Here is a 12,342-nt window from a genome sequence, read left to right as displayed (position 1 = left end):
ATTGCAAACAAACCACAGAAAACCCCCTAATGCAACATTTTTGTCCTTGCTCCCAAGCCTTGTGTGAGAGTTTGTCTTAAAAACCAGCAGAGAAGTCTCTACTTATGCATCTAAGCTGTGAGCTCTCTAAGTATTAGGCTGGGATTGTGAAAACTTTGTTCATTTTCAAATTTGATTGACTGTTTTCATACTGTTGATCTCCTTTGTTGCTTCCAAATGGCAGCATAAAATAACACTTCCTTCCTCTTCATACATTCCGTCCCTAAACAAAATCATTCCAGGAATCCTCTGGGAGAGTCATTAATTCCTGGATAGTGTCATGGATAAAGGGCATAGTCAGAATTAGCTTATTCCTTCTTATATATTCCTGACCAAGTTGCAAACTCCTCCCCTTCATGTCCGATTCTTGATTATTATCTACAAAATAGATTGCACAATGGCAGAGACCCCTGGGACACCCTGGATAGGCTCTGAGGGCCAATTTGTATTGTGGTCAAGATCAGCCTGACTTTCGGGAAGGAAGTTGGCATCTGTCCTGTTTTCAGAGCCATTCTCTGGCTCAGTAAAGGTAAGAGTGGCCTAATAGGCACTTGGAATGGTTCCTTTCTATTCCCATAGCCAAGCTCCACATCCCTAAAGTTCTTTCCTGATCATTTGGAATGGAGAGTTGTTTTTCTTGCTAGGAACACTCTCTCCTATTCTGAGGGCTTGCCTGGACTTAGTGATTCAGACTAACACCTTCCCAATTCCCAAGTGAGTCACCCCAGAGCTGCACTCCAGCCCTGGGCCACAAAGGGGCAAAGACTGAGCTGTTTAAGAGTGCCTTGCTTTTGTAACCCTTTGAACTACTATACTTCTGTGGATTGCATCTCCCTTCGAATTTCACCTATATGACGTGCCAATTTGAAGCTGTAATGGCGGTACTTAGGACTCAAAAGAAGGATCAAGAAAAAGATATTAAGGTCTTGAATAGATTATTCTAGGAGTCAGAGTCAAAGACAGTAATTATTTATTGATTTATAGGTGGTGGTAGATTAAAATCCCAAAGTACAGGGAGCTGAAGACCTACTTTGAGACTGAGACAATGAGGTAATTAGAACAGCAATAGCATCTTTCATTTACCTATATAATCAACATCATTTCTGGTTTGGGCCATAGGTTTTCAGAGGCTTATAATTAATACACATGTTCAAAAATACCTTTTCAAGGACTCAGGATGAGCATGTGTCATGAGTATGTGAAAGAGGATGGAAGCAAGGAGAGTTTGTAGTTTCTAAAATAATGACTCCCATGACAAAGAATAAATGCGTTTTATTTTACGATCTGAACTGGCTTCTTCCCAGGAGCCACCGTGAATCTGATTCAACAAATGGCTAAGGTAGGAGTCAAGGTGGTGACCTTCTCATTGTAAAAGGAAAAATTAAACAATGAACAACAAAATAAAAACAAAATAAACAACAAAAAAAGGGGAACTGATGCCTGACCAGGCTTAGATGTTGAGACTTAAAATATGTAACCCACTGGACTGTAACTCCTGTACTCACAAGCAGCCAGCTGATTCCTACCGTTGTTTGAGAGGTGGCTTGGACAGGTTAGGAGTAAACAGCCTGGGTTCAAATCTCACTTCTACTTTTCCCTATCAGTGAATCTCGGGCATGTGGATGAGTCTTTCTGTGCCTCAGCTTCCCTCTCTACTTCTAATATGGGGAAATCAACAGTATCTCCTTCATGGGGTTGATGTAGAGTTAGGCATAAAATGCTTAGGAGTGCTTGGGACTCAAATAGAGCTTAGCATTGTTATGACCTGGGTCTGTCCATCAGGCCCCAAACCTTCTTGATCTCCGCACATTAGACCCAGATGAACCGAGGCATGATAGTGAAGGGTTAAGTGTTTTGAACAGAATGGGTCCAGATTGCTGCTTTGTATTATCTGCGTGGCTACAGATAAGTTACATAACCTCTTTGAGCTCTTCTATTTCCTTGTTTGTGAAATACTGTTAATAGTAGCATTCCCGCCCAGAGATCCTCTGGGGTTTATGAGATAACCCATGGACGGGACTGGCGCCTGGTTTTGAAGGCAGCAGAAGCTGGTTCCCGCCCTGTCCCCATCAGCTGTCTCACTGGGCAGAATTCCTGGGTTTGGAGTGAGCAGGGGACCGGCACTGGTTAACTAAAGTAACAGGAGTTTCTTCCTCACCTTCCTCCCAACTCCCCAGTCCTTATGCCTCTTTGTGTACTTAACTGCTATCTTTGACCTCTTGTATCTCCTTTGCCTACCTCTCATCTTCTCACCGGCCTTCTGCCATTCCTTCTAACTGTCAACTCTGGCTCTTATCATAATCTCCAGGAAGCATCTTAGAACCTCTGAGAACTTAAAGACCTTAAGGCCCCCAGACCCATTTCAACAGAGGAAAACTCTTGCCTTTCTTAAGACCACCCTCTGAAGGGGCAATTGATGAAAACAAACAGGGATGGTGGTGGTTGGGAGGGGGAAGAAACGAAACAAAACATTCACAACTTAAGATTTGGCTCAATGATATATTTGCCAGTTATTTTATTTTTTCTAAAAACAATAGAAAAAAAATCAACTTTAAAAAGCAAAATGTACTTAAATAAAAAAAATTAGGGTTTATAGTACCTATAATACTAGGTACTATATACTAGGATTGAAATTCTGTGTAACTGCTATAAACGTTTTATTAAAGTTATTTACATTTAATGGCAATATTTACAGAGAAACATTGTGTAAATCTTAAAATTTTTTAAAAACAATTCTTAAATACAAATCTGTTAAAGAAAAAAAAAATGGTAAGCATAAAAAAGTTCTTTTATGCCCAAAGTCCAATTTGAGGCAGTTTACATTATGGCTAAATCTTTCAGTCTCAAGACTCAGCCAAGGTTGTGAGGTTGCATTTGATCATGCATTTGAAACAAGTTCATAGGTAATTGATTGGGACAGTTCTGTTAGAAGGAATCTTTTTCCTTACTTTTCCTTATGCACAAGAGTTCCGTAGCTGTTCAAGTTTGTGTTTCAACTGTTCTCGTCGTTTCCGCAACAAGTCCTTTTCAGAAGTGAGCTTTTGCTCCTCTCCTTGGACGGACAGGATGTATGCTGTGGCTTTTTTAAGGATAACTACCTTGGGGGCCTTTTCATTGTTTTCCAACTCCGGGATCTGGTCACGCAGGGCAAAAAAGCTCCGTTTTAGCTCATTCCTCCTCTGGCGCTCCAAGACGTTGTGTGTTCGCCTCTTGTCATTCTCCTCGGTGTCCGAGGACCTGGGGCTGGTGCATTTTCGGTTGTTGCTGATCTGTCTCAGGACTCTGACACTGTCCAACTTGACCCTCTTGGCAGCAGGATAGTCCTTCCGAGTGGAGGGAGGCGCTGCGTAGTTGTGCTGATGTGTGGAGACGTGGCACCTCTTGAGGACCAGTGGGCTGTGAGGAGGTTTGCTGTGGCCTCCAGCAGAAGGTGATCCAGACTCTGACCTTTTGCCAGGAGCCTGCCTCTTTTCCACAGAAACAACATCGATTTCTTCCTCATCTTCTTGTTCTTCCTCTTTAAGAAAGGAAATAGAAATCACTCCGTTAGCAAGATTTCATTAAAATAATCAATTACCAGATTAATGCTGTACAAATACAAGGCATTAATATGTTAGAAAGGTCTCTGGACAAAATTATCTCCCCAAAGAGCCACATCTAGGCTGGGCGCTGTGGCTCATGCCTGTAATCCCAGCACTTTGGGAGGCCGAGGTGGGCGGATCACGAGGTCAGGAGATAGAGACCATCCTGGCCAGCATGGTGAAACCCCATCTCTACTAAAAATAAAAAAAATTAGCCTGGCATGGTGGTGTGCACCTGTAGTCCCAGCTACTTAGGAGGCTGAGGCAGGAGAATCTCTTGAACCAGGGAGTCGGAGGTTGATCGCGCCACTGCACTCCAGCCTAGTGATAGAGTGAGACTCCATCTTAAAAAAAAAAAAAAAAAAAAAAAAAAAGAACCAATCTAGCCAGCCACCCTTACTCATCTCACCATGAAGGTAAGAGTCTCTTAAAGGGAAGGACAGCTGGGTTATGGCATGGACAAGAAAACTACAACTTCCCAGCATACGACATTGATGCCAATTCTTACCTAAGACTTAATGAGGCTTTAGACACACCCAAAGCAAAGCACATTCCCAAGCACCTCCTATTTTTGAGGGACTTTACCAAGAACACTTCAGGTGTTGCAAATGATAGCTGCAAATTGCTTGCTATGACTTTAGCAACTCCCTATTTTACTGGAAATGAAAAAAAAAAATTGCAGTTTTGCCAAAAGTCCAAGAGGGCGGGGGAGGAAAAAAAAAAAAGTCCAACTTTGGCAAGGATTTGCTTTTCAGTGTTCAAAATAGGCTGAGAAGATCCCAGCTCCTCAGCCCACCCACTCTTGAGGCAGTTCACTGGCTCTCGCACTCAGGCAGGCCCTGCCTAGCCTCTAAACACAGCCCCTCATTTTTGTAGATAGTTCATTAAATCCCACCACTTCTCGGAAGTTAAGAGGGAAGCAATTCATTCACTCTCTCAGAGATCAGTCCTCTCTTACCCTCATTCACACACTCCCCGCCACTCCGCCCCAGGGCAATTAAAATGTTAACAGGAGGTAAGAAGTGGATTGAGTTGTAAGATAAGCTAGAAGGTTTAAAAACCTAAATGAAATCCTGAGGGGTGGGAGACAAACGGGGAGGAGGGTTGGAAACAAGGGCGGTCTAAGGGTAAGGGATGGGAGGAAACGCTAAAGCCCAAGGTTTCAGAGGTGATGAGCTCCCAAATCTCCCCAGATCTGCTATCTCTCCTTCCTAATAAGAGTGGCCCGTTAAATAAGCTGCCAATGAAAATGGGAAAGATATCCAGCCGCCCACTTTTGACAGGCCTGGGCGGGCTTCGCTTACCAGAGTCGCTGCTGGTGGTGGGCGGTGTCTCCTCATGGAGCACCAGGGGCTCCGGGCTGGCCTGAGGGGAGGACTCTGTCGAGGAGAGCAGAGAATCCGAGGACGGAGAGAAGGCGCTGGAGTCCGGCGAGGCGCAGGACTTGGGCGAGCTGCTGTCGTTGAGAGGGTAGGGGAAGACCACCGAGGGGTCGATGCACTCTGAGGCGGCGGCGCTCAGATCCTGCAGGTACAAGCTGGAGGTGGAGCAGACGCTGTGGCCGCGGGCGGGGTTCGGGCTGCTGCTGTCTTTGCGCGCAGCCTGGTAGGAGGCCAGCTTCTCGGAGACGAGCTTGGCGGCGGCCGAGAAGCCGCTCCACATACAGTCCTGGATGATGATGTTTTTGATGAAGGTCTCGTCGTCCGGGTCGCAGATGAAACTCTGGTTCACCATGTCTCCTCCCAGCAGCTCGGTCACCATCTCCAGCTGGTCGGCCGTGGAGAAGCTCCCGCCACCGCCGTCGTTGTCTCCCCGAGGGGAGAAGGGCGTGACCGCAACGTAGGAGGGCGAGCAGAGCCCGGAGCGGCGGCTAGGGGACAGGGGCGGGGTGGGCAGCAGCTCGAATTTCTTCCAGATATCCTCGCTGGGCGCCGGGGGCTGCAGCTCGCTCTGCTGCTGCTGCTGGTAGAAGTTCTCCTCCTCGTCGCAGTAGAAATACGGCTGCACCGAGTCGTAGTCGAGGTCATAGTTCCTGTTGGTGAAGCTAACGTTGAGGGGCATCGTCGCGGGAGGCTGCTGGAGGGGGCACACAAAGCGGGAGGCAGTCTTGAGTTAAAGGGGTCTTGGTGCGGAAACCTGGCCCAGCGCGCAGTGCGCGCCACAGTCCCGAACCTCTCCCTTTGCAGAGCTATCCTCTAAAGAGGCTGGGTGGTCTTGGTGGGGGAATAAAGGGGGTACCCTTTCACCCCTTTTGGGCAGTCCCCTACTATCTCGGAGACGCACTTAGTGAACCAGCGGCTTGGTGCCCGCCAAGCCCCGGCCCCCGGGAGCGCGGAGCGCAAAGCCCGGGAGTCCGACCCGCAGCGGCAGAGGAATCGAAATCGGCCTTGGCGCCCTTAAGAAGCCGCGGGAGGTGGCGGTAAGGAATACAATTTGCCAAAACCCAAGGCACAAAGTTTTGCGCCACCTGAAGGAGAAGGCGAGAGGCGCCTCGGCTCTAGCGGCTGCGTGAACCCCGCTCCCGCGCCGGGGCCCCTCCGCTGCGGCTGTTCCCACTCGCGCCCTCGCAGCTCTCCTATCCCCGCCGGCGCCGCAGCCCCTCCCAACCTCCCCTCTCCACCGCCCCCGTCCCCACCCCCAGTACCGCCCCCCCACCCCCCACACTCCTTCATTTGCCGGCTTTTCTTCTTTTCTCTCGCCGGCTGGAGTGGCGAGCTCAGCCGCGGGCTTTAACACCGCTCCATAAATACAAGGGGGGGGTGTCAAATAATAACAGGGGCACCTCCCTTCGCACTCAATACGGCGACGCAACTGCGCCAGAGACCCCGCTGCGATACCTCCCCCGGAGCCACCCCACCAAGGGTAGCAGCTGTTCTGGAACCGCCCAGAGCCCCGCTCCGCGCAGTTCCTCCGCATCTCAGGGGCGCGAGGACACCCGCCGGCGGCCGCGGCAGGGAAGTCAGGGCTGGGTGCGGAGATTCGCCCTGGTTTTTCCAAGTCAACGATTCCAGGAGAATCGGACACATCCTCGCCTCCCTTTTCCCCTGCCTGCGCCTCCCCAACACCACGTCCTAACACCTCTAGAGACCCAGGTTTTAAATTGTATTATTGCTTTTTAAAAAGCCAAATGCCAACTTCTTAAAAGGATCAGGGCGAGTTGGAATCGCCGCGGGGACAGGCGGGCGGGACGCGCCGCAGTGTCGGTCTCCGGCTGTCAGAAATGCGGTGAGCTGAAATTTAAATGCCCTACCGGAGACGGGGACAAGTCAGAGGCTGCGGAGCTCTCCGGCTCACACAGGCGATATGCGGTCCCTACTCCAAGGAGCTCAGGATGCAAGGGGCTTTCTGCTCACCGCAGAGCAACCCCCAGCCCCCCCAAACCCAGACATCAATTAACACAATAAAGCAGGAATGTCCGACCGGCCAGGAGTCAGCGTGAATATATTCATAAGGCAGAAATCTCGAAAGGCTAGTCTTAGAAACCATTCCCGTTGTCCCTCTGCCTTCTCCTCTCCCATCTTGACAAGTCACTTTACCCCGATCCAGTTCTGGATTAACCCCCACCCCAGCCCCAGTTACCATAACTACTCTGAGAAAAGTGTCAATAGCGCAGGAATGGGAGAAAAGACACCCTATTTCGACATTCGACTCATCTCAGCATTAAAGCGATAAAAAAATAAATTAAAAGACAAATGGACCTCGGTGCTTACCTGGTTTTCCACTACCCTAAAAAAATCCAGCGTCTAAACAGCTGCAAGGAGAGCCTTTCAGAGAAGCGGGTACTGGCAGCGGCGGGGAAGTGTCCCCAAATGGGCAGAATAAGCCTCCCCGCGTCGGGAGAGTCGCGTCCTTGCTCGGGTGTTGTAAGTTCCAGTGCAAAGTGCCCGCCCGCTGCTATGGGCAAAGTTTCGTGGATGCGGCAAGGGTTGCGGACCGCTGGCTGGGGGGTCAGCGGGAGGGCTGGGCCGGAGGCGAAGCCGCCTATTCGCTCCGGATCTCCCTTCCCAGGACGCCCGGAGCGCAGCTCTGCTCGCCTGGCTCTTCCACCCTAGCCGACCCGCCCGCTCGCTCCCTCTGCCTCTCGCTGGAATTACTACAGCGAGTTAGATAAAGCCCCGAAAACCAGCTTTTATACTCAGCGCGATCCCTCCCTCCGTTCTTTTTCCCGCCAAGCCTCTGAGAAGCCCTGCCCTTCTCGAGGCAGGAGGGGAGTCAGGGACGGCCGGGGCCCGGCGGTGGCGGCCGCGAGCAGCACAGCTCGGGGGTCTTCAGCCGTTCAGACCCTCGCATTATAAAGGGCCGGTGGGCGGAGATTCGCGAGAGAGGATCTTTTTTCTTTTCCCCCACGCCCTCTGCTTTGGGAACCCGGGAGGGGCGCTTCTGGGGAGGGTGGGGAGGAGACTCAGCCGGGCAGCGGAGCACTCTAGCTCTCGGATGTAAACACAGTAAGAGAGCCGCATGAATTAACTGCGCGCGCCTACCATTTTCTTTTGCTCTCTCTCAAACCCTCTCCCTTTCTCTGCTGCTCCTCCGTAGCAGTACTGTCTGACAAACCGCATCCTTGTCCTGTGAGTATAAATCATCGCAGGCGGAACAGCTGCCCTCCACACCGAGAACATACTGCGCGCCCACCGCCACGCCACGCGCGTACCAGGCGGCAGGGCGCCTCACTAAGGCTGGGGAAAGGGCCGCGCTTTGATCAAGGTCCCAGGGAGAGTGGAGGAAAGAAGGGTATTAATGGGCGAGCGTTCAGAGCGTGGGATGTTAGTATAGATAGGGAGGAATGATAGAGGCATAAGGAGGAAAACGATGCCTAGAATGATTAAAATAACCCAGCAACGCATTGCCACGTATACTTGGAGAGCGCGTTATGAATAAACTCCCATTGCATTTGTTGGGGGGAGTCATGTATTATGTATTATGTATGCACAGCTATCTGGATTGGATACCTTCCACCCAGACTGAGTCCCCCAATTTGCTGCCAAAGCAGCAGATACCGCCCCTCCTGCCCCGCCTGCTCAGGCTTCCGTGGGGCCCCGTGCGGGAGGCGTCTGTTTAGCCCTGAGATGTGTCTGCCTGTTCCAGAGCTGGACTAGGGCGGGAGGGAGGTTGCCTGCTCTCTGCCAGTCTGTACCCCACCGTCCCACCCCCGCGCCTCGCACACGGAGTTCCCAATTTCTCAGCCAGGTTTCAGAAGAGACAAATCCCCTTTGCGCCCTGTGGCGCCGGTTTGCAACAGTCTCGGGCTGCCGGGTTTGGGAGAAATCAAAGGCGCTAGACGGGAGAATATGGGAGGGGCAGGGGGTACCCGAACCGCGGGACCGGACTTCCTAAAAGGGGCAAGTGGAGAGCTTGTGGACCGAGCCGGGGGAATCAGCAGAGACCCTTGTGAAAAAAAAAACCGTTGACTCTTTCCTCCCCGGACAAACCGGACTTTTAATTCCTTTCCAGGTCCTCTTTCCCCTTTTATTATTGGAAATGTGGTCATGCACAAAAAAATGCATCGATTCTGATCAAAGAAGAGGAGAGGAGTATTACTTCCGTGCCTTTTTTTGGGGGGGGGGGTGTTCTTGAGCTAATTAAAATTTGGCTGCCTTCCAGGCATTAATTTCCTAGTTCACTGACTCAAATTTTTTTCTGAATACTAGTGAAAGTGCACTGTATGTAACCTGCAAACGTATATTCACATTTTATTTACGCTTCGACTTAGCTAGTTGCCCAGCCCCACACATGATTTGTTTGCTCCCTGAAATGATCTATATTTAATATATAATGTATATTCCCTCGGGATTTTTTATTTTGTGTTATTCCACGGCATGAAAAACAAAAAACGTTCTTCTCATCCTTGGTCCCTCACCCAAAGGCATTTTAAGTAAACTTTTTTCTCCCTCCACCACCTCCAAAAGAGAAAGCAATTCGGGGGAAAGGGGTGCGTGTATAGCATGTACGCTGTTCAAGATGGGTTATTACCCGTTGAGTTTGCAGCTCAGCGTTCAAGTGTTAAGTGAATATAGTAGCTTCCTCCAAATCCGACGCACTGCACAATTCAGCTTTAAGGATTGCAAATTACTCCTGCCTCTAGGCCTTTGCCGCAAACGCGGGGAGCAACCAATCGCTATGCTCGATTTTGCTGCAAAGCGTCTTTCCCTCCGCCCCCTCTCTGGGCTGCACCCGCGTTCAGGTTTGCGAAAGTAAAGTAAGTGTGCCCTCTACTGGCAGGAGAGATCACCGCGCCTGGATGTCAACGAGGGCGGGGGTCAGATGGGGGCAGGAGCGGGAGCGTCCGAGGTGCAAATTTTCCAGCAGGGGAAGGACAGGCGGCTCCTTAAAACAAGTTTCCAGCCACCACCTTGCTATTCTTTCAGGTTGGCTGCAGAAGGGCCGAAGAAAGAGGAGTTACTGGAGGAAAAAGTGGTTCAGAGGTGACTGTTCAACTGCATAAGAGATGGTGAAAATTAACCTATCACCACTTATTGCTAATGAACCTCACCCTATGGAGAACCGGTGATGGCAAACGTGAGATAATTCACAAGTACATAGACGAAAAAAAAATTCCAACAAACCCTAAAACAGCCAAACAAGCTTTAGCCCCCACGTCTTAGAAACTCATCATCTTTTGTAACCACAAAATTTGAAAGCAAGACACTGGATTTATTGGGGAAAGGGGAGGCAAAGCAGAAGGTGATGGGTATTTGGTTTGGCCTATTATTATTAATTCTTCTTCTTATTATTATTTTTGAGACAGGGTCTCCTTCTGTCACCCAGGCTGGAGTGCAGTGGCACAATCAAAGCCCATTGCAGCCTCGAATCTCCCGGGCTCAAAGCGACCCTCCTACCTCAGCCTGATACCCCAGCCCAGTAGCTGGGAGTAGAGTGCACTACCACACCCGGTTAATTTTTTAAATTTTTTGTAGAGAGGCAGTCTGGTCATGTTGCCCAGGCTGGTCTCAGACTCCTGGGTTAAAGCGATCCTTCGGCCTTTGCCTCTGAAAGTGCTGGGAATACAAGTGCGAGTCAGCGCTCCTGGCCTTGGCTTATTATTTTTACTTTTAAAATATTGGGCTGGTGAATAATAAGTGATTGTTTTAATAGCAAGAAGGGGTATTTGAGATCTCATAGGAAAAAAGTGTGAAGGAATAGGAGCATTTTATTAAAAGTTTTAATACTAAAATGAGTATGCAATAAGGTTGAAGTAAATGTGAAGGAAATTTGCCTGGCACATGTCCCTGGCCAAGTAGGTTTTTACGGGGCAAAGAATCCCTGATGGTGTCTGATCACTTAGATGCCCTGAGGACTTCTGGCAGTGGAGGGTCCTTCCTGCAGGAGCCTCATAGGCTGATTTCCCAGGAATCTGGCACTTTTGGCATGACTTTAATTGAAGCTAAATAAGTGCTCTCCACAGGGGCACACACTCCCCTCAGAGAAAACCCTCAACAACAAACAAACAACAATCACAAAACCAAAAGTAGGTCCAGCTTGACCTTATAGGGTAGTTTTTGAAAGTTGCTAAAGATGGCAGATATACCGTATCTTCGGATCTGACTCTCAAATTATGCCAGTCCAGTGTAGGGCATGCGAACCCCAGGCGGATATAGTGCCTGTGGGTTCAGAACTCAACCTCATTCTCCCCCAGGCTGGTGACATCACCTGAGGTGTTACTTTCAAGTAACAGCTTGGAGCTGTTTTGTGCCATCTCCATTTTTACATGAGAGAAAACGAAGCCAGACCTCAGCCAGGTTAAAGGACGTAACTGATTTTCTTTTAGTAATTTTTGAGACATATTTGACCTAGAATAGACATTTGCTGGGTTGAAAAATGGCTGAGATTACAACTAGTATCATATATGATTACCAAAGTGACACGTGTCCATTGGAAAAATCCACTGAGAAATAGAAAAAGAAAGGAAAAGACCGTGTGTGGTGGCTTATGCTTGTAGTCCCAGCACTTTGGGAGGCTCAAGTGGGAAGATCGTTTGAGGCCAGGAGTTTGACAACAGCCTGGGCAATGTGGTGACATGCCATCTCTAAAAAAAAAAAAAAAAAAAAAGAATCATTCATTCTCACAATCACATAGTCTCACAGTAGCAGTCATATATTTTGATACTTAGGAAAAAAGAAAGAAGTGTGAAAATAATGAGCAATTTGATCAAACTTTCTCCTTTCTCCCCAGAGACACAAAAGGGGAGATTCAGAATGTGACTTGTATAAAATAACACCAGTTTCCCCCGATCCCAACACTTTCTTTAAACATCTCTTTCCCCAACTCTCAAAAAATTTCCTACTGAGTTGGTCCTGTAGTGAAAAGAGCAGTTAATAATATGGAAAGCAACCGGACATGGTGATGAAAAAGCCAGCGAACTTGGGGGTGAGACTGAAGCTCCTCAGGGTGGCTGAGCTGTTATTTTTAAAATTCCTTCAAGTCACGTGCGGCCTGTCAAGAGATGAGGTGAAGGAAGAGAATGATAAATATCTATCTCCAGTGGAAAAATCATTTTGAAAGAAGGGCTCTTAGATTAAAAACCAAGCTGGCCAGGGAATGTTAAAGGAAGAGAAGTTCTCACAAGCATTTTAATGCCAACCATGTGTTCCAATGAGAGGAGCACAGGAAAGCTCTTCAGCAGATGAGAAAATGAAATTCGGCATCACTAATTCATAGGAATGATAACAAAAACGGCAGTGAAGAAAATCTGTGCATTTTTAAAAATGCATGTTTTTTTCTTAGT

At 48.7% G+C, this 12,342-nt stretch overlaps 1 protein-coding gene and 1 long non-coding RNA gene across 2 annotated transcripts in view; one reads left to right on the top strand and one right to left on the bottom strand.

Moving 5' to 3' along the window:
• Positions 1-2,530: 2,530 nt before the first annotated feature.
• On the bottom strand, positions 2,531-7,716 carry MYC (MYC proto-oncogene, bHLH transcription factor). The gene is made up of 3 exons (XM_032760417.2): positions 7,331-7,716; positions 4,925-5,696; positions 2,531-3,556 (listed from the first exon to the last, which is right to left on the bottom strand). Exons 2-3 carry the CDS (start codon positions 5,679-5,681, stop codon positions 2,994-2,996), a joined length of 1,320 nt encoding a protein of 439 aa, XP_032616308.1. The 5' UTR covers positions 5,682-5,696; positions 7,331-7,716; the 3' UTR covers positions 2,531-2,993.
• Positions 7,717-9,977: 2,261 nt separating this feature from the next.
• LOC131384196 (uncharacterized) overlaps positions 9,978-12,342 on the top strand; it is a 28,927-nt gene continuing 26,562 nt past the window's right edge. Inside the window, exon 1 of the long non-coding RNA XR_009214818.1 lies at positions 9,978-10,124. This is a non-coding gene — a long non-coding RNA (uncharacterized LOC131384196). The remainder of the gene's footprint in view (positions 10,125-12,342) is intronic.

Source organism: Hylobates moloch, unplaced genomic scaffold, assembly GCF_009828535.3.
Source record: "Hylobates moloch isolate HMO894 unplaced genomic scaffold, HMol_V3 SCAFFOLD_9, whole genome shotgun sequence".
Taxonomy (NCBI): domain Eukaryota; kingdom Metazoa; phylum Chordata; class Mammalia; order Primates; family Hylobatidae; genus Hylobates; species Hylobates moloch.
This window is presented reverse-complemented; position numbering and strand designations above follow the sequence as displayed.